Source organism: Melospiza georgiana, chromosome 14 (genome assembly GCF_028018845.1).
Source record: "Melospiza georgiana isolate bMelGeo1 chromosome 14, bMelGeo1.pri, whole genome shotgun sequence".
NCBI lineage: Eukaryota > Metazoa > Chordata > Aves > Passeriformes > Passerellidae > Melospiza > Melospiza georgiana.
The window spans coordinates 8959382-8980685 of NC_080443.1; the positions used below are offsets into that span (position 1 = coordinate 8959382).

Below are 21304 nucleotides of genomic sequence, written 5' to 3' on the forward strand. Positions count from 1 at the left end.
ACCTTTCACTGCTGACACTAAAAATACTTGCTACTGATTTATGGGCAGTAACAAAAATAGTGGCCTCAAAACTGACCAAGCACATTAAAAAGATATCTGTGTCTGTAACGGCTGCAAGAAAAGATTTAATAAGTATTTCACAGTAACTTTTAGCCTACAGGCCAATCCTTCAGTCCTTAGGAAGGTGAAATAACTCAGTGAAAGGTTTTTAAAAAGTGAAACCCAGCAACAGTGATTAAGCATCACATCATTTTAAAAGTGTTTTTTTTTTTTTTTAATCAAATAAGGAAATAACATAAAGACCACCAAACAGTAAAATCTCCTCTTAATCATAGCTGCAGGTAATGTTTCAGCCTTTCTAGTGCTTTTACTAAAATGATTTAGATGCTTCTATGCTATGTGACAAATGCACTTACACACTGAAAAGCGGACAAAGAGCTGAGTTATTATTATTTATTTGCATGCAAGCAGCAGTGGGATTGTACTTTATAGTGTTAACAGCACATAGCGTTTATCAGCTCTTCAGTGTTTGGCAGCCAGTTTAACAGGATAAATATGGGATGTAAACACTTTCCCGACACAAAAAGCATTGTAAGTGAATCTTGGGGAAGGCAAGGAAAGGCAGAGAGCGGAGCAGCGCAGAGGGTGCCAAAGTGTTGGGCTGGAGCAGCGCCCAGGTGTGGGACACTGCCCAGCCACTGACCATGGCCACCCTCAGGGTGCCCTCCCCAGGCCAGGGACACTGTCCCCCCACGGGGCTGTGAGGAGAGCAGCACCTCCTTTTATCCTGGGGCCTCCTCCTTGGAAAGGACAGGCTCACAGCCCTGGAGATCTGCTTTGTGCATCCCTGTGGCATCCAAATCACAAAACGTGTTTGCACCCAAACTGCTCACCAGCCATCTGCACAAGACTCTATCCACTCACTCAAGATGTGTGCCAAGGAACACATTATCTGCCTCTGAAAAAGGATGCTGCTGTCCCCTTCCAGATTCCAAAGGTGCATCTGAACAGGAGTAGCTGCCACCTTCAGTTCAATAATGAGGTTCAAAGCAAACCAGATCTAAAATCCATTTTAGATGCATGCATTTTAGATATAAAGTTCATTCATATGCACAAAGAAATTAGAATGCAGCAAGTATTAACTTCAAAGAGAAGTGCACTTCATCATAAAAAAGTGCTTTTTTCTTTCACGTACAACTGCTAAATAATATTGACCTGTACTCTAATAAATACATGTGACTTTTCAAAAGAAAAATGGCACTTAAACTTTACTTCAGCACATTAATATTTTAATAAAACTCAACTTATTGTTTTTTAAATCTTTGTTGAAGAGAAGTGTTCTGTTTCCAGCAGTTCTATGGAATTCCACTCACAGCTAACATGGGACTTCTTAATCACATTTTAATCCATGGGCATGACAAACCCTTTCCTTTCTTTGAGGAAATGGTGTGAGAGATTTTCTTTTTTTTCTTTTTTCTTTTTGTGGCTTTTTGGTTATTTGGCGCATTTTTACTTCAAGGTAAAGCCAGATATCTGCAAAACTTAAATCTATAGCTCCCTGAACAGACAGAATATTCAGAAGGCTTAATAAAATTCACATGTGGCTTGTTATTGCAGCTGCATATCAAATGCAAAAATAAGGTATTGACTGGTTCTGCTCAAAATAGCAGCTGCTGGAACTCTTTATTAAAATAAACCTGTTGATTTTCAAAGAGAGAAAAATTACAGATGATGTAATTTACCATAAGCAATAAACGCCACTGCATATTTTGATGTCCCTTTGCCTAATTCAAAATGCAGATTCCTTTATTGTTCCTCCATAAGGTCCAGGACTTTGAATTGGCCTTTCTGCAGGAAGTTCTGGTCTTACAGAACTCGTGTCTTCAGTGTACAGCCCTCAATGGATGCACACAGGAGAAAGATTTAAGCAGAGCAAGAACTCCATACAAAAATATCCTCTTAGGCCCCTGAATATATTTCCTTTCAAAATGCACTTTTCCCATGCTTGAAATATGGATTTGTTTAAAAGTTTTGCTGAAAAGGAATGTCTTTTAGAAAACAAACTGGTGGGATACTACAGGTAGCATTTATATTCCTCCTTTTATACCTATAAAAACCCCAGAACATTAGGACTGAGAGAGTAAAAGAGCCCTCTGCAAACTGTCAGGGGTGGATCAATACAGAGGGAAAAAGTGGAACAAGAGCAAAAAAACATATTGGGGAGGAAGAAAAATACACAGAGACAAATTAGAGAAAGCAATAATTATTTCACTGACCTTCTCATGGGTCTTGGTTTGCTCAGAACCTGCCTGGATCATTTTCCATTGGGAATGACAAATGTGTGGCTGAAGAAGCACAGAAGGGACCCACTTCTGTGAGAACTGTGCCTGGAAGTCTTCAAAACTGTGACTAAAGACTTGAGAGGCTTCAGTGGGGCTGGGCTGGGGGAGTTAGCTTGTCAGGTAAAACTCCTGGTTTTAGCCAGGGTACAGAGGGTTGAATCTGGACCACACTGAGTTGTGGGGTTTATGGCCTGATCAAATACCCCACATCACCTCTAGAGGAAAAAACTCCTCACTGACTTTCTACAAATCTGGCTTGCTCTGGGGAAAAAGAAGGTATTTCAAATGCACCTGAGGAAAAAGACACATTTTCCCAAACACATGCTTAAGTCTCTCTCTAAGCAGTTATTGCTGGCAGAGGCTCATACCACTGCTCAAGGGGAGCCTTCCAAGCTGGGCACCGCCAGCACAGAGAGCAGAAACTGGGAAAACAGCACCTTTACACTGCTCCAGCCATGGCTGGGAGGGACATCTGTAGGTAGCCCAAGTGATTTAGGGGGATAATACTCACAAGTGGCAACAGACTGTAGTGAAAACCCATGAAATTGGAAATTAATGAGAGTTAAGCACCTACGTGTCCACATGGCTTCAGAAGAGCAGGGTTTGCAAGCTTTCAGAAACTCTCCTCAGGTCTCCTTGTGCATCTCTGCACAACCAAGCACCAGGCTGGGCACCATGTCCTGGCGCAGGGGCTCAAACCACAGCAAAAGAATTCAGTTAATGAACGTGAAAAAAAGCAACTGTTATAAGATTCTCATCCAGAAAAGAGATAAGAAAATCACACTGTGCAGCACAGGAAAGGGTTTTTAACAGGTGGCCAAGTTATTATAGAACTATTGGATTTTACAGAGACTTCCCTGCCATGTGCCCCTGGGCAGTTCCTGCTGCACAAACACACACTGAACCTGCCCAGCTGATACACCCAGGGGATCACCACAAGCCAACAAGGGATGACTCAGGAAGTTTCCTGCCCCTTCCTGCTCCTTCTCTCCTCCCTGGGCTTAAAACTAGTGATTTTGGGCCGTGGGCTCAGTTAAATTTCAGTTTGTGTTTAAAACAAGCCCACACACAAAAAATTAATGTACCTCAGATTTCCTTTCTAATTTCTTTCCTTAATACTGAACTCTGAAGTCCTACACGTTTCACTTGACAAAGCCATTAATTCAGTAATTTCACATAATTAAATCGAGCAAAGCAGAGTATTTAAATTGGAGCTAAGTGAAATATACTTCTGTGCAGCTCATGCTGTTAGGATTGTGCTGCATGCTATTCTGCTGCTGCTCATTTATTAATTTAGGATCGGCTGAAACGTGACACTGTGTAATAAGGAATTCACCGGTTTCAACAGTATTAGATTTTAAAAAAAAATTAAAAATCACAGAGGACAATGTATCAAGCACCAAATGAAATAAATTAATCCCTTTGAATGAGCCCTCAGCCAAGCACTTCTGCACCCAGCTGAAACTGGCACCCAGGTTTGCACCTTCCCTGTGATAACTAATATCTGGATAGAAATCTCCTTTTTTATCCCTGAAATAAGCAGTGAGCTGCACTCATCCTCCAATGTGGTGAAACTTTTAGCAGTGATAACAACTTTTCCCCTAATAGCTTCCTGCATTTTTCTTCTAGCCCTATGTGGTAAAGAAAGTGTGAAAAGACATTTAAAAGACTAAGGCTAAAATGTCTTTAAAGTTGGGTGTCCCTCAGCCCCTCCTCTCATTCAGCAGGTCCCAAGTGTCAGACAGCAGTCTGTACACAGCCCCAGCAGCTGGAAGAGCCCTTGGATCTACCATGACAATGATGGATGGCAAAAAAGAATAAGGACACATAAAACCTGAAGTTCATAATTTTTGCTCACAAATGAGTAATAAAGGTGAAGAAATTAAGACGGCCAATAATCCAAATAGTGGAAATACTTTCAGTAATTAACAAAGTCTCTCCAGAATATAGTGGTGTTGTTTTGATTTTTTTTTTTCCATCAGTGCTTTCTGCTTTTCAAATTTCTCATGAATTACCTTAATTGGGCTCTTCCAGGTAGGCTGGAAGTTCCTCCACTTCTTGCTGGCCTCGAAGGACACCTGTGAGAGGGGCAGCTCTGGCCTGCTCATGACAGCCCTCACCAGATCCTGCTCATAATGAGCCGCTCCCACTAATGAACAAGGGGGGGCTAGGGGGAGATATTGTTGCTGTTGTAATTAAGCTTGTGAAGAGTTTATTTGGAGAGAAATTAGATTTATTTACATGCTGCTTTGTTGCTGATGAAGCATCAGCTATCTGGGAGAACTTCTAATTAACCCTAATTTAGTTGATGCGCTCTTTAGCAGCCCCATTCCCTGTGTACTTTACCAAGGTAAAAAGTAGTAACAATAACTAAGTTATCCTTTTTTAAAAGGCACTTTTTTTGGAAGAACCTACTCCCAACTTTTTTCCTTACATTATGGAATTTGTGTTTTGGTTGCTGACTGGCAGGAAGATGCACAGTTGATAACTTTATGTTACTCCATAGCTTTTTCAGCAGCCTGTGGTGGGTGCAGAAAAGGGGGTAAGGGGTTTGCTTTGGACCCTTGCACTGCTCTTACAGCCATCACAGCCAGGAGTCTGTTTTTAACTCTTCCACTCCCTACATCCTTGGCCAGCTATGCTGACTGGCTGCAGAGTTCATTAACCAGATATGGTTTTAAATTATTTCATTACAGAATCAAGCTAAAAATCACTTAACTCTAAGGATGTCTTTTATTTAATAGTTCACTGTCAGCTCTGCTGCTCTTCCAGTGCCCATGGTGTAGCTTTTCTGTGTTGTTTGCAACTCAGAAAAACATTTAAAATACAACTGGCTTACAACCTCTTTTAATTAAAAAACCCTAAAAAGTCTTCCTCTTTTTGGAGGAAGAACCAATTCTTACTTAATTTCACACATGCAACACCATGAACACTAAGCACCACTTTTTGCAATTAAGGGCAAAAAATGAAAGGTAATTTAATTCTGTTATACAGAAGCATCTATGCTTTTTCATTACAACACAAACCCTGAGATTCAAAGAGCATTTGCAGAAGTGATATCCCTCATGTCTTCATCACCACAGCTGTTTGCACATACAGTATATAAAACAAAACAAAAAAATATTTTTTTAAAAGTGAATTTTGCAAACATCTTGTCTGGAAATTGTTTTACCCATCTGAGTATTACAAACTCGTGCAAGATTTCTACCTGAAATTCACCTTAATCAGAAAAGGTACATTTTTGTTGCACAACCTTTCTTTCATAAGATTGTAGACCAAATGCTGCTCTCAGTTATACTTTGCTAGCCCTGTTGATTTTCTTTATGCTTCTTGGACGTTACTGTGGAAATTTGGCAATAAATGTATTTTGTTTAATATGAACAAGGAAGAGAAGCCAAATGCTTTTTACACACAACATTTCTCATTCATTTAGCAAAATAATGGTCTTCTGGACTTCTGTGCTAATTGCAGAGAGTCTAATATAAACTGCTATCAAGGTTTAAGCCCACTTTTTCTCAGTTTTAATAATGGACACATTCTGTAGAAAGTAACGAGAGTATCAGGAACAACCATTTCTCAGCAAATATTTTATGAAATAAACCATGAAAAATGGAAATCTTCCCTTTTGTCACTGAAAGAAGAAGGATAGACTATAGTTATCTTTCCTTACTATGGTCAAAATTATGTAGAGGAAGACTTCAATTCAAAACATTGCCTTATAGACTTTTAGGCAAGCTTCAGAGTCAGGAAAAGGCACTGATATTTTTGTTGTTACAATTGCATCTCCTTGATGTGTCAGCAGGAATGGCCTGACATAGCCCTTCTTGGGGGAATGCTATTCAAGTCCAAGTTACACATTTCTTTTAACAAAAACCATAAGTGAAATCAAGATGGAACTAATCAGTCTGTCAAAATGATACATTTACAAACCACAAAAACATCTTATTTGAATAAGAAAGAAATAGTTCTCTGATTTGCTTTCTGTGAATGGAAACAACCACTATCTCCATTTGTATTTACTTATCTGACAAAATCAGGGCACAGGAATTTAGTTCTAAGTCACCTATAGCCCCTATCCAAGCTAAATAATACCAATAAGCACAAGTCTACACCATGCCCAGCTCAAGGGGTACAAAAAGCCTTTCAGGGGAAAACCATCACTCCTCCTCTCAAGGAGGACACAATGGATTAAAATAAAATATACACAGAGCAACAAATCTAAATTTCAAACCCTTCTCAGAGGACGTTTTCTACCAAGGTGCTTCAGCTGGCCCCAGCTCACTGTGCACACAGAGGGACAGGACCAGCAAGCTCCTTCCTACTCTCTCAAACTGAAAATTCTGTCTTTGGTTCAAGAAACACTCAGAACCTTAAAACACATACACACACTACATGGAGATATCACCATGTCAGTGGTTTTCTTCATCCAAGCAAAACCTTCCAACTATTAGGGAAGAAATTTGCCTACAGGGTCCCTCCATTTTATGCTGGCAAATAACTTCCTTCAGAAACGCTGCAGCTTGCAGTACCAAGGTGCTTGGAGGGGAAACTGGGATGATGTGACACATGCAATCCCATCATTCTACACAAAAAAAAAGCACTGTTAAACATCTGAGTTCTCCTTTTGGAGCTTTGATTAGTTTACTAAAAAAGTGTCACAGTGGGCTCACTAACTAAAACACTCAAGTTTAAGTAAAAAGCATGTTTTCTTTAGTCATAATGATGCAATAATAATTCACAGCTCATAAAAGCACCTTTTGTGTTTGAAACACATCAGCAACACTTGCATATCAATTTATTTGCAAAACATAAACTTCCCCGCCTGCAGGAGCCTGAAACATGAGAGTGCAGAGTGGTGGTTTTCCCTTTTCTGAGGAGAAATAAGCCTTTACCCAAACATTACACCTACAAATTTCAACACAGCAGCAAAGACAGTGAATTTTCTATATCTAGATTACATCACTAAAATATATTGAACAGATTCACTGCAAATGCATCAAAGCTTTCAACAAGACTGGTTATTTTCAGCTAAATTACCAGGCTGATGTTTAAATACCAGTAAGCTGAAGGAGTCCTTGTTTATTGTTGCAAACTACCAACATATCCTCAAGGAAAGGCCAAGCTAAACCATGTACCTCTAAATCCACACTGTTCAGCAGCATTCAGAGTAAGCTCGTTCTGACTCACATGTTTACATTTTTACTGCTAATTGATTTCCCCTTCTGAAGGAGTTGCCTTGAACAGGAGGCATCCCTTCTTTCTCCCCTTAGCCCCCCTGCTCCAGCTTCATTACAACCCTGAGCTGTTGCCAAAATGAGATATTGCCTCATTTTTGGTACCATGCCCTTGAAGGCATCTTATTAGAAAAGACCATTTCTTAATTAACATTTTTGATCTTTAATCTATTACACATCCCTTTAATCCCATACGGAGGAGCTTTTGGCCCACTTCCGCGCCGTGGCAGTGGGAGGCAATAGACTTGGCAATTTGTGCTGAGGGCTCTCTCCCAGCTGGGCTCCAGCACGGCCGGCTGCAGGGCTGCCTGTGCTCTCACTGGTCAGCAGCAGACATTTGCAGTTATTATTTTATTGCCTTTTTTTTTTAATATAGACTTCAGAGAGCCACCGCGCAGTATTAAAGCCAACAGGCAGAATGGCAGGCTTGTGGATGAGATCAGACTTCAGCAAGTGGCTGTCAAACTCTTAGAATAACCAGCAAAACTCTTAAGTGGGAGATTTAGTGGATCACCAACACGTGAAGTGTTAAAGAAAAGTACAATGTTAAGTCCCTTACATCATTTTACTTGCAAATAATTACAGCAATTACAATGTGCTAACTGGCAATTAACATTACAGGCTTCACAACTCACCAGAATTTTTTAAAACACGCTGTGGCCCTATGCAAATTGTCTCTTTGGTACTTCTGATTTGGTGGCTGTATGAGCTAATGGCTACACATTAGCTCAGCAGATCTCGGAACAGAATTGCCCACGTGCCAGATAATTTAATTAGAGGCTTGATCTTGTCAGAGCTTTATGCAACACAGACTGCTTCCAAGCAAAGTGTGTGGGTTTTTTCCTTTCTCTTTAGTGTTTTGTGACTGTCTAATAATTTCTACTAGCGAACACCAAAGCCATCCAAGGGAGAAAGGAAACACGAGTATGGTACACACCAGCAGGCAGCACTCCAGTCCCAAGAGTGAGGAATTCAAAAATGTGTGGAGCAAGACACACTGAGCACCTCTTCCACACACACCCCAGTCTACAGCCAGGTCTCTGCACACATCTATTAAATCTTCACTGCGCTGTTACTCAGCCCCAAAGAAGACAAAGGTCACTTGTCTCCAAGTGAGAGCTATAGGGTATCTCAAATCTCATTATAAATGGTCCCATTTAAGTGTTTTCTCATTTGAATTTATACACAACAAATACAAGGTTATGAGATGACCTTGGTTTATTTTGACAGTGACATCGTAATTCCTTGTAGTGAAACTGGAAAAAGGCTACTTTATACACTAAATGACAGAAATGCAAACATATCTCCTGTTATGGACTTAATTTTTGTTTGCTACACATTTTTGTACTACAGTAACAATACTTGGACTCTTGGTCCATGATAAGCTAAACAGCTTAAGACAATATAACCAAAAATAGCAAAGTAAAGTCTACACAACTTTTACAACTCAGGTCAATGTTGAGCAAGACCCACTAGAGGTCCCTTCCAACCCAAATTATTCTAGTTTCCTGTACCGAACAAGCAAAGATTTTTTGGGCAAAGCATCATAAATTTCACACATTTCTTCATTGCAGAGCTTCATATCAATGTTCTTAGCGCAGAACGCAAAGCAGTGCAACTTGTTCATTCCATTTATTTTTCTTCTTTTACAACCTTGTTTATAAAACCCCATTCTCATGACTGCCATGGTTTGTTTTTTTCTTAAGAAAAATGATTACTGGGGATCCACCACAGTGGCATTATATTTTATTGATTTTTCTTGTTTAAGCAACAGACCAACATAATATATTCTACTATTCTTGTTCTACATTTATTCGGGCTGGGAGCTTTGAGCTACCAGTTACAACTGAAAAGTATAAACCAGTCAAACGAGAACAAGTTTCTGTGAAAACCAAAGAAATTGTTCACCAGGAGACTTTTGTTCAACTCTCCAGCTGTCTGCTTTCACAAAGGTAAAACTCACTGCAATCACTACGGCAGCGTGGTTTCAGCTTCCCCCACTCCTACCAACCAGACAAGGCAGATTTGGAAAAGCAAAGCCACTGACCTGCAGAAATGACTCAAAGCAGGATGGGCTGGCAAGTGCCCATCAGTTCCAAAGCCAGAGGCCTTTGGGGAAGGTCAACCTGCAGCATTGTGCATGCTGAATAATGCAAAGTGTGAATATGTGGCACAAGGAACACTTCCTCCTAGGCTGGGAGGCTGAATTAGCATTTGCAAGTGCTTTGAGATCCTACATTAAAATATTTACTGAAATAAGCTCTAGAAAGCGCAATTTGCCTGACCATTCTGTCTGCTCAAATCTGCAGATTAGCAAATCCAGAATGCAGCAGAATTGGATTAATTAGAGATGAGAAGGATTTATCTGCTGATATAAGACCATTCCTATATTGTATTTTAAAGTGCTTTGTCCAGTCTAGTTTGCAAATTACCAAAGTAAAGGAAGATGATACCAGGCTATAAGATCCCACTACCTGGAAATGTTTCCTGATATTCAGCTTTCCTAACATTTCCTTTGCTTTAACTTAGCCCGTTACTCCTAGCTGTGCCCCTGAAATTTCATAAACAACAGATATAGCTTCTACTTAAAAACACAAAATATGCTTATTTAATCACAGCCCTTCACTTGGGCAGCAAGGGAGAACAAAGTGGCGCCACTAAAAGAAATACAGGAATGGAAGAAGATAGGAAGGTGCTGTGCCTTCCTCTTCTCCAGCACTCACTCCAGCTCAATGGCAGATCCTTCACTGGCATTTTCATGTCTGGGGGAGACCAAGCAACCCAAGGAGAGCCAGGAAGGCTGCTCCTGATGGGCCACCCACGAAAGGGATTGGCTTCCTTCAGTCTGTGCTAGGAAATGAAACACTGTTACAGTCTCTCAGCAGGTAAAGTACCAACAGGCACAACTTTAGATAAAAAGCACATTTATCACAGGGAGAAAAACGCTGGCAAGACAGGAATGCAGCCCTGGAGAGGTTGGCCCCTGCCTACCTCAGAACATCACTATGCAGCCATCCATGCTGGTGGCATGCTTGTGCCCCTGGCAGGATGTTGCTGCCAGAAGACCCTACAGGGACGTCCCCAAACCCACGGCAGCCCCACACCAGCCCATACAAGAGCCCACACCAAGCTCACAAGAATTCTGTTGAGGTTATCCTAATGACCCCAGAGGTATTCCTAGACTTGACTGAAACCTTGCTGCCCATTACCAGTACTGATGCACTGCTGGCATCCCAGTGCACACCAGTCCTTGGGGCCTTGTCCACAAGGCCAGGTGGGGCTGTGACTCTGTAGCCTGTAGCAATTAGGAGGGCTGGCTTTAGGCACTAATGACATGCTGCAATGCACTACACTTAGCTTCCTTTAAGCAGAGCAGCTTTCCTGTGTACATTTTCTTTAAGAAGCCTGGGAGATGGTGGGTGATGGGGTAGGGGAGAACTTGACAGCTCACTTTGAAATGAGCTTTTCTTTCCTTGCCTCTTGTACCATGGAAATTAATTCTCCTCCTCTGTGCTATCGCTATAATTTTCCCAATTAACATTTTTAATAGTAAGTATTTTCTAGGAAACGCCGTAATACACAGGTGTGTGCAGCTAATTTAAATACTGACACCCATGCTGTGTTCACATGTGAAGATCTCTCCTCCTTGCCGGAGATCCCCTCCCCAAACAAGAGGGAACACCTACGGTGCTGCTCCACCGGGGGACCTCGGCGCTTGGCGGGGCGGCTGCTTCCACACCAGTGCACGTGTCAGGGCTGCTCTGCACGCACCAACAAATCCCATTTTGGTACTGCTCCTTCCCTGGAGGTGCTACAGCTGCAGGATGTCCCTGGACTTCAGGGACCCCAGGAACCGCCCTGTCACTCCAGCCAAGAGCTCCCTCCTGCAGCCCCACAGGCACTGGCCAGCAGTGCTGGGAGCAGAGCCTTGCTTGCAGGAAGCCCTCATGCCTGCAGATACAGAGCTGTGCCCTGACTCCCACAAACACAGGAATCTGGGAAGGGTTTAGAATTACTTGCTTTGTTTCCATTTGTATTATCCAGCTACAAAAATCTTACATCTGTCTAGGATGTTCATCTACCATGTTATCTGAGTATCAGGTACTCAGTATTACTTCATATTCCATTTGATAAAACACTATCAAAAGCACTTTCTTTAAATAAATATTTATAAATTAGTATTCATCTGTAGAATAGTAATGCTAAAAATAGATTTTTATAATTAGGAAATGAGAATTATTTTTATTTTCTCTTCTAAAACAACATTTTACAATGTGATGTCATAAAACTCTACACATTACCAAGGGAAAAAAAATCTCAACTTATTATAAGTGGGGAATGCAGTAACCTGAGCTGCAAACATTCCAAGCTTTATTTCTTGTTTGCATTTTTCTGGATTCTAGGCGCTTCCAGAGGAGATGTTTAAAATTTTGAGACCCTCAGACTATATGACTGGGCTGCATCCCACAGGTCAATGCAGGGACAAGGACATTTTTTAAACCAACACAAGAAAGCCAACCAGCTGAGATTTCTCAGTATACTGAAAAATACTCAACTAAAAAAGTTACCAAGTCTTTAAGTTACTTAACTAAAAAAGTTACCAAAGTCTACCAAAGTCTGCTAAATTCAAAGATTTATTTCTTTGTAAATCCTTACCCAGTGTAATCAGAATCTTATACTGATTTACTAATGAAATCAGCTTCTAGAAGATATCCGAGCTTGTGAAGGCATTCAGGAGAGGTCATTTTAGGGTACTTGCAAAATAACAGGTTTCTGATGCCCTCTGAATTGCAACTGACCTTTCCAGTGCCCTGCAGCAGAGATCCCAGAATTTCATGTTGTGTTTTTCTGCATTTTGCAATTAAAAGTTAAATTAAACCAAATCCAATGCATGTAGGAATAGAGAAAAGGAATTTGGTGTCTGTGGAGTCTGCCTCACCCAAACTCCCTGAATGCTCCTGGCACAGCCCATGCCCAGCTCTGGACATGGGACACCACAGGGGACAGGGGCCTGGCAGGCTGCTGCTCTTGGTCTTGGGCAGCAAGAGAGGCTCATGCAAAGCCAGAGTGCTGGAGGAAAGCTGGGGGGACAAGCAGCTGTGTAGACAAAACAGGCCTACCCAAGGGGAAAGGTGAGGCAGGAGAATACATTTTCTGTTACTTATCTCAATAAACGGAAAATGGGGAAAAGTTAAGACAAGAATACTTGCAGCAGTGAGTCTCTGTTTGCTTCATGAGACCCCAGCTTTCCCAAGAAGCCAAAATTAAACCCAACTCTACAGAACAGAGGAGAACAGAAACCCTCAACACTGGGAACAGACAATGCAGCGCCAGGATCAGAAGACTGAAAGAGGAGGAGAACAGAAGGAACAGCCAGGAGGGAACAGGCAATGCAGGCCCCTAGCAGCAGAGACAGCATTAAAAACACCCCAGCATGGGCTCTGGTAGCCCTGCAGAAAAAGAAAGTCTCCAAATTGTGTCAAGATGTTGCTCCTCTAGAGATACCAAGTGAAAATTTTGATTTACATAGCTGGGAGATGCCATGCAAAGCATAAGAGAGGAAAATGAGTGACCACAGGATGGTTTTCCTTTATTTTGTGGTTCGTTTCTGAAAAGCTGCTGCTTCCCCTTTTCTTTCCCCTGAAAGAAGAGAAACTTTAAAAGAAATTACAGAATGCAATTAAAAATCTAAAACGGTGTACTGCATAAAAAAAGCACGGGGGAGAAATCTTAACAGAAAAACATCAAATATCTGTGTCCTAAAATATTGTGTTTTGGTTTTTTTCCCCATGCTGTGCTGTGTTAACATGTCCCTCACACGTGTGCCCAGCTGCTGCTGCAAGCTCGGTGGCAGGGACAGGAAATTTGGAGCTAATGGGGAAACCAGGGAATACCAACCTGTAATTTATTTTTATGATTTCTGGAATGTTATAATTGAATTACACTAATGTTATGTGCTAATGGATGGTTGGGCACCGAGAGGCCTTTCCTGTTGCAAACGTTGCAAAGAACCCCCACGCTCTGCAAACACTCGTGCACAGAGACATACCCAGGGCCATTTGCCCCCAGCACTCAGGATATGGTCCACTGTTCCCTATTTCCAAAACTCTTTCTTGATCACTACTGTAACATGTAGCTGCAGAGAAAAACAAGATACCTTCAACTACCTCAAAAGCAGACACAAAAAAAATTAGGCTTTTAGGTCTGCAGGCTCCTCAGGAGAAGACAGAATCTGCTCTGTTTGCCCCAGACAATTCAGCCAAGATTCCCTGGGGCCTCACAGCCAGGCTAATGAGAAACTCCCCAGCAACTCCCATATAAAATGCTTTCATAGGTCTTTAAAATGCCTTAAATTCTCTATATATTTAGTAAGACTTTTTACTTCTTTAAAAATGTCCCTTGTTGCTCCTCAAGATAATACCCTGGTATTATCAAGATAATACCCTGGTATTACAACAGAAATGCAGCATTGTCTGACCGGACCTTTGTTTTGTGAGTATTGAACCTTATTTTTGTCTTGGCCTCGAAGAAGCCAGAATCCCTTTTGCAGAGCAGAGGTGGGCACTCGCCTGGCCCCCAGCAGCCCTACCCAGTCCAAACCCAGTGGCACTTTTGGAGAAGGACAGACAGGCTGCAAGGGCTGCACGTGTGTTAACAGTGGTGGGGGGGAAAGCAGGGGGAGGAAGTACTCAGCTACTCTGTTCCTCTGGAACAGAAAACATCTCTGCTTCTTGGGCAGCAAAACATGCCAGACCAGCTACTCAACAACAAACTAAATCCTTGGATTAAGGGAGGAAAGGAAAAGGGTTTTTTTCTTCCTTTTACAGTAAGGAAAAGATGTTTACAAAACCTGAAGAGGAAGGAAATTTGCTATATGCCCATTGTTAGACAGTACTGGTGGACACTCAGATTACTCACCCTGGTGCAAGGGCAGCCTCTGCCCTTTCTATGTTGTTTTGATTCTCTAGGTTATTATGCACAGCCTTTAAGTTGTTGTTATTAAAAAAAATAATAATTTAAGCTATTTCTAGCTGTATTTGAAGTACTGGAATAAATTCCTCAGTGCAACTACAGCATGGGCTGGAATCTTGCAAAGCATTTTGCCTTGGCAGATTTTACCAGGAACGAGCAGTTGTGCCAGAGCAGGCAGCAACTTGTGCACACACTCTGCCAGAGGAAAAAGGATGGTCCTGTACCAAGCCAGCACCAAACAGACCCATCTGAACACAGGATTTCTTTTGTCATGGTGTTCACAGCCAAGTTTCCATGGCTGCACTCAGCAGCTCCCATGAGCAGCCCTTGCCCAGAGCCGTGGCATGGTCAGGGACGGGCAGGCTGTGCACCCTCAGTACGTGTCAGGAGCAGAGATGCTCCCCCAGGAGACACCAAGCTTGGAGCCCCATGTTTGGCACACCAAGGACAGATGGTCATCAGAGCCACCTAGACAAGACGCATGACTGCAGACTCAACTCATGTCACAAAAAAAAATTTTCAGAATAGCTTCTACTAGTTAGATGAACTAAATAAAATATAGCAGCAAAAGCTCCCTTTTTCCCCACAGATGCACCTATATAGTTATTTCACTAGTAGAAAAATATATTTCTATATTTTTTAAAAGCCTAAAGTTCACATTCTACCTGTAACAGCTCTTGCTGTTCCTACAGACTACCCCACACCTGGGACCATGACTCCCCCAGCCCACAGCAGCTGTGCAGAGTGCCAACAGAATTTTTCAGAAGTCATTTTGTATGTGTTTGCACACACACAGAGATGTACAAACACATACAGGAGAAAGAGGGAGAGAAATATGTTAATTTGAAACATCTGGCAAATGTTTCAGAGTTAACAAGTCCCAGGTTTGGCCTTTGGGGTTTTTTTTCCTTTCAGGGGAGTTAAGGAAGGGGAGGCAATTTTGTCATTTTGGGCCAGGGAAGGAAGGGACATGAAACAAGAAATTGAAGCGTGTTTTTTCACCCTTTATTGAACTTCAACATCACACTACTGAAGCTAATGCAAACAGGAAGATCATAAAAGAACATAATGAAAGTCTTGCACACTGGGACTGAGGGACTGGTTTCAGTTACTGAATATAGCTGTGGAGCCACACCACACAAGAGCCAGTGACTCCACACAGCCACACCACCACAAACTGGGGATTTTTAAGCTTCTTCTGTATAGTTCCTCAACCATATTCCAAACTGCAACTTTTGTGCTATGTATTGCATCCCAACTTGACAGGATATGGTATCACATCTTTATACACATACAAGATTGGCATCTGTAGCTACTAAATGTGTTAAGAAGAAACCCCCCCCAATTAACACACATTTTCCTAAAGCTGCCATAAATCACGCATACAATACATTTCTCCCACATCCGATTTCTTGAATGAGAGCTGTAATTGTGGGAATAAATGAAGAAAAATGGAGACTCAACTAACTTGGTAAAAGCCTTTCACAGTCTGTCTTTTACTTAAGGCATAGTCACCAATACCAACCCCAAATTAACTCTGCTGTGCACAGAAATTTTTTTGGTCATTGTTTTGAACCATAGGCTATTTTGAATGTAATACACTTGCAGACTTGTGATAGATAACACCGGTAACTCCACTGCAGTGCTGCTTGAGATGAAGGTCAAGCAAGAGAGCTGGCGAGCGCTCTTTTCATGCACCGTTAGCTCCAGGCACAAAGGGGCCTTCCACATCACAGCTGGGGGTTTGCAGCAGCAGCAGCAATATTTGCTATCAAAGACTAGTGAAAACAAACCCCTCCAAGCAGCCAGAGTGCCCAGAGAAGATGCACCCAGTGCCCCAGAAGAGGCATCTGAGAGTGCAGTGGGTACAATGTGAAAGGCCACAAAGTGCCACGCAAAGGCAGCTTGTGCCTTCGAGACCAGAGAGATGCTCACTGTGGTAGGAAAGTGTTCCCTGGGAGCCAGGCTCCCCCTGACTCTTAAAAAACCCATCTAACCAGAAATGCAACACCACTGTTGGTTTTCGTATTACTGCTCAGTTTCTCAGCTGTTTCCATATCATTGGTGAGCTTTTAAGAGAATACTATTGCACAGTCCACTGGGGAGAGAGCACAGAAACTGACTGGCTTCAAAATCAGAAATACTCTGAACATCTCATCAATGTTAAAAACAGACAGCAAAATATCTTTCCATGGAGCACAGACTGAGATGTGGCTAGTTACTTTAAACTAGCCACAAACTAATCTGACATTTACCCTCATGCTTGTGTTATCAATACACATTACACAGCAAACTTGATTTATCCTGTTCAATTTCTTGAGCCTCTTTTTATTCAGTTTATTGACCTAACATGGATGAACGAGCTTCAGACACATGTTTATCACTGTCAAGCACACCAAAAGCTTGTTCAAATTTTAAATCTTTCTACCATGGAGATGTACCACTTTTATTCTCCAGCCCTGACAGTACTTTCCAATTTCCTCAGAGAGGAGAAATACACACATTCCAGTTGAGACCGAGGCTTAAAATTCCTATTAAAGCAGCTTTTATGTAATTAGATTGGAATGAATGTGTAACAGTGCCCATTGCAGAAAACTTCAAAGTGGTTATACTGGAGAAATCACAACCCGTTTCAGTGTGCCCACAAGAAGAAAGAATGGCTCTCTGGAGGATAAGAGTATATTAGTCTCTGTGTGTAATAGATTTTATTGACCATATGGAACTGATATAAAAATTGTGTTGCAGTGGGTAGTCTTGGATTTGAGACAGGAATGTGACATACAAAATACAGTTCCTGTAAAAAGCCTGGCAGCTTTCTGGCAGTTTTTGCAATCAGAAGAACCTAAAATATTTACCTGATTGAGTCACTGACGAGTCCCAGGTCAAAGCAAAATCTGAAGATTCACCCTCTTCAACTGAAAAAGAACAAAGATAAGTTGTGATTACTAAAGCAAACCAACTGGAAAGCAAAGTCATCAGAAAACTAGGTCTACTATGACATTAAGTATTAAAACAGACTTCTCCACTGCTGAAAAAGAACTTACTGCTTTCCATAAAATAATTCATAAGGTGGAAATTTAGTAAAGAGATTTTTCCTACTTTTTAACCTAAATATGGGATTTGTGTTTGCAGTTTCTTCCTGAACGGGTAGCAGTAAGTTCATGTGAAAATTTTAATAGACATTTAAACACCACTACCTGGTAAGAATTCATATTTGAAATGTTGTATATTCCCAGCTTGCATGTGCAAAATTGCTATTGTAAATATAGAGGTTGTTTTTGAAATGGATGTTTCAACAGATCATAGTAAAGAACTGTCCTGTGAAGGAAAAATTGCCTGACTTATGTCATCCTAACATACTAACACATCTGCCATATTCAGAACCCAGTGGTATCTTCAGGGACTTTTCAGAATTAGAAAACACTATTTTGATGTATAACCATGTTCTGTGATATGGCAGTCACAAATAACTGCTTTTAAGATGCTGTGAAGGCTGTCAGAGCCAGTGCTCAGCACTTGCAAGTGACATAGCTAAACCTTCTGCCTGTTAACAATTATAAAAATGCCACTTGATTCTTACATTCTTAAAAATAACTAAGAGAACAGCCAACATCAAGCCAGGCAAAAAAGTGCCTGATTCTGCTGTTACTAAAATCAGTGCTGGTTATACTAATGACAGACTGGGCATTTGAAAGCAGCAACTGCAGAAATTCTTCTTTTGAATTGCAAAAGTTTATCATCATCACCTGCCTACTCTGTCACCCTGACAACAAACAAATTTAAATTATATGTTTTTATTTTCTGATTAATATTATTTACTCTGTGCACTGAACAATTGTTTACCCTTTCAACTAAGTTATGCTGAATTCAAATGCACGTTCTCTAGAATTCTGCAACCTGAAACCAAACCATATTGCAAAGCCAGAAGCACAACCCAACCCCTGTTGACCAGCCCTGTAAGCTCAGGCCAACCTGCTCCAGTGAATATTTACACTGACATTTGCATCACAAGAGTTTTGATTTTATGCTTTCCTTACATTCTTCCCCCCAATCCAGTGCAGAATTCTGGCATTAAGTTGATGTTAGTGGTAACATCATATGGCATTAGGAACAGAGAATATAATTTACATAGGCAGTGCCTTGACAAATGTAATTTTCTGTCCAAACCATAGAACAATGTGTGCTCCACAGAAGGGCACCACTCTGGTTTTATAAATCTGTGTGTTTATTAATGGAGGAGCATGCAATTCAACCATTTCTTTGGAGAAATCATACTTGAGCCTTGGCTCTACTTTTTTCAGAGTCTATGTTAGCATAAAGGCCATGTCACATAATATTAAATTCCAGAATGACAGAGGAAAAACAAGAGGCAAAGCTAGAAGCTTATTGAAGCCATTATTGGTCCTATTCCCTGGCGGTGGCAGAGCCAGCTTGGCTGCCATGTGCTCCCTCCTGAGGGCTCACCTACCATTTTGTGCTCTCTAAGCCACCATCTTGTTCCCATTTTGACCCATCTCTTAATAGAAAAACTCTGGATGCAGTTATCTGAAATACCATTTCAGTCTTACACAAATGCATGTCTTATTTTAACATCAAAATCTATATACACCTGGGAGGGTTTTTGCTCCAAAACTAAATAAGCCAAGTTGGAAATTCGTGTACCTTACTCAAAACAGACAAGAGGAATGTTTTAATTTTATTTTATCCTTGACTGCTTTTTGGTTGCTTTGCTTGGAGAGTGTTTTTTTATATTACTACTTTTATGCTGAGGCTTTTTATTTCTTTACATTTTGTCTTGGAAAAAGAGATTTAAAAAACCCCAGTCTGCTAAAAATACATAAAAGAGATACATTTGGTCCTAGTCAAGGAGTAGTATATGGATCTGCACTGGTCATTGACAATTTTAGCAAAACTGACTTTCATGTTGGTTAAACACCAAAGACTGCTCCAGTCCTTGAGCTGCTCTAGGGCAGTTGGCTCCAGCACGTAACAAAACCACGCTTTTTGGAATTCCTTAAATGAGGGCAAAGGTTTGAATCAGCCTCTGTTGGCATTAATTTGCTTTACTCCCTAATGACTGAAAAGGGGACAGAGAACATTCACGTGGAGGCAACGGCATTGAAATTCACTTTATATTATCACAGCCATGGTTTCAGGTTCTCCCCCTCAATTTGCACAGACCCACCACAGAGCTGACAGTGCTGCCCATCCATGGAAGGAAGAGGCCAGTGGGATGGAGCCTCCTGAGCTTAGGCACAGACACATCGCCCTGCAGCTGCTGTTCACACCACCACCACCTTTCCCTTTGCTTTTCCATTTTTCCTTTCATTCTTTTAAGCAAACATCATCTTTCAGATGCTAAACTACAAGAAAAAGTAACAGCCAAGTCTATTCCAAGAGGGATTACAGTATCAACTCACTCCTTGATCCTCACCGGCCCATCCATCCACCCAGCTAGGCAGTGGGCAGAGAGAAACAAGGAGCAAAAGCAGCCACATCCAGGAAAGAAAGACCAGAGGACTGTGTTATACACCCATTAAGAAGCCCCAAAGGTTTGCTGGGAAATGGTGTCTGTGAAGCTGAAGCAAAAGAAGGTGATCAGGCTTTGTCACAGACAGCAAGTGTAATTGTAGGGAGACACTAAACTCCATGTGCTTCTGCTCCCCCTCCATAATGGGCTTAAAACCAAAAGCTGCAAGGTTCCTCTGTGGCTGCCTAATCTTCTGGATATAAATGGTTATTTAAGGAGCCAGCATTTGAAGTGGTGTCACTGCTGGCTTTTCCTCAACCTCAGCAGTGAGCAGAAGCCATGGAAGTCAGGAGGAAATAAAATGTTTTCTTCTTCCTAAAGTCAACCTCAACAGCCAAGCATTTGCTGCTGAAATTTGCTCTCAGTTGCACATGTCTGTTGCTGGAGCCATAGGGAAGCAGGGAGAGACTTCCCAGGCTGGTTGGAGATCTGGGGACATGATGCTGTTCACAGAGGGCACAGGGGTCCCACAGACCCCACGTGGGGACAGGCCCCTTGGGGACTGCCATAGGACTTGCCAAGCCCTCCCTGGCAGGACAGAGTGGACCCAGAAGAGATTTGGTCACTATGGCTGTGAAGGGATTTCCGTGTCTCACTACTGAGAAGGAAGTCAAAAACACTCCTAGTCCATAATATTAGCCAGAGAATTATTTACTTAAGCTGAATTTTCAGTTTTTTAATACTTTTGTCATCATTCCTTGAAATCTAGGTTTGCTCAGGGGACTATGTGTATCAATATTCACTGGGTAGATGACACAGTGAATTTTAACTTGGGGTAAAAAACAAAGCTAGGGAAGATGTACAAAGCATTCAACACAATCACTCTCAAAATACACTGCAGAGTAAGAATAATTCCCCTTTCATTAGCAGGAAAATACATTTTCAGAGACATGCTAGACATACTCATAGCTACCCAAGTCAAGGACTAGACACTTCTATCTGTTCTAGTAAATCACTCTGAATGTGTGGACACCCAAGTCCACAGGGTTGATGTTTAGCATGGGCAGGAGCCACCCACATGCATGAAACACTCTGCAGCTTGAGAAAACCACAAGGAACAGCAGCACCATTCAACACTGAGAACGCTGATTTTCCAAAGCTACTGGAGATCTTGTACAAATTCTCACTACTTTTCAAGAATCCTGGCGACAAAGAGGGTGAAGGCTCAGCATCTCCTGAAATTTTGGAGCCATTTCATACCTTGAGGAAGGCTGGGTTTGACTTGA

General features: G+C 41.6%; 1 protein-coding gene across 5 annotated transcripts in view; it reads right to left on the reverse strand.

Annotated features, from left to right (window-relative positions):
* The window catches only part of ZNF423 (zinc finger protein 423), a 282454-nt gene that overhangs the window by 169056 nt on the left and 92094 nt on the right, over positions 1–21304 (reverse strand). For 4 of the 5 annotated variants that reach the window (XM_058034265.1, XM_058034261.1, XM_058034267.1 and 1 more), the window contains one exon: positions 17404–17463. The exons of the other annotated variant lie outside the window; for it this stretch is intronic. In XM_058034265.1, the coding sequence (XP_057890248.1) occupies positions 17404–17463 (60 nt within the window). The remainder of the gene's footprint in view (positions 1–17403; positions 17464–21304) is intronic. 5 annotated transcript variants of the gene reach the window in all.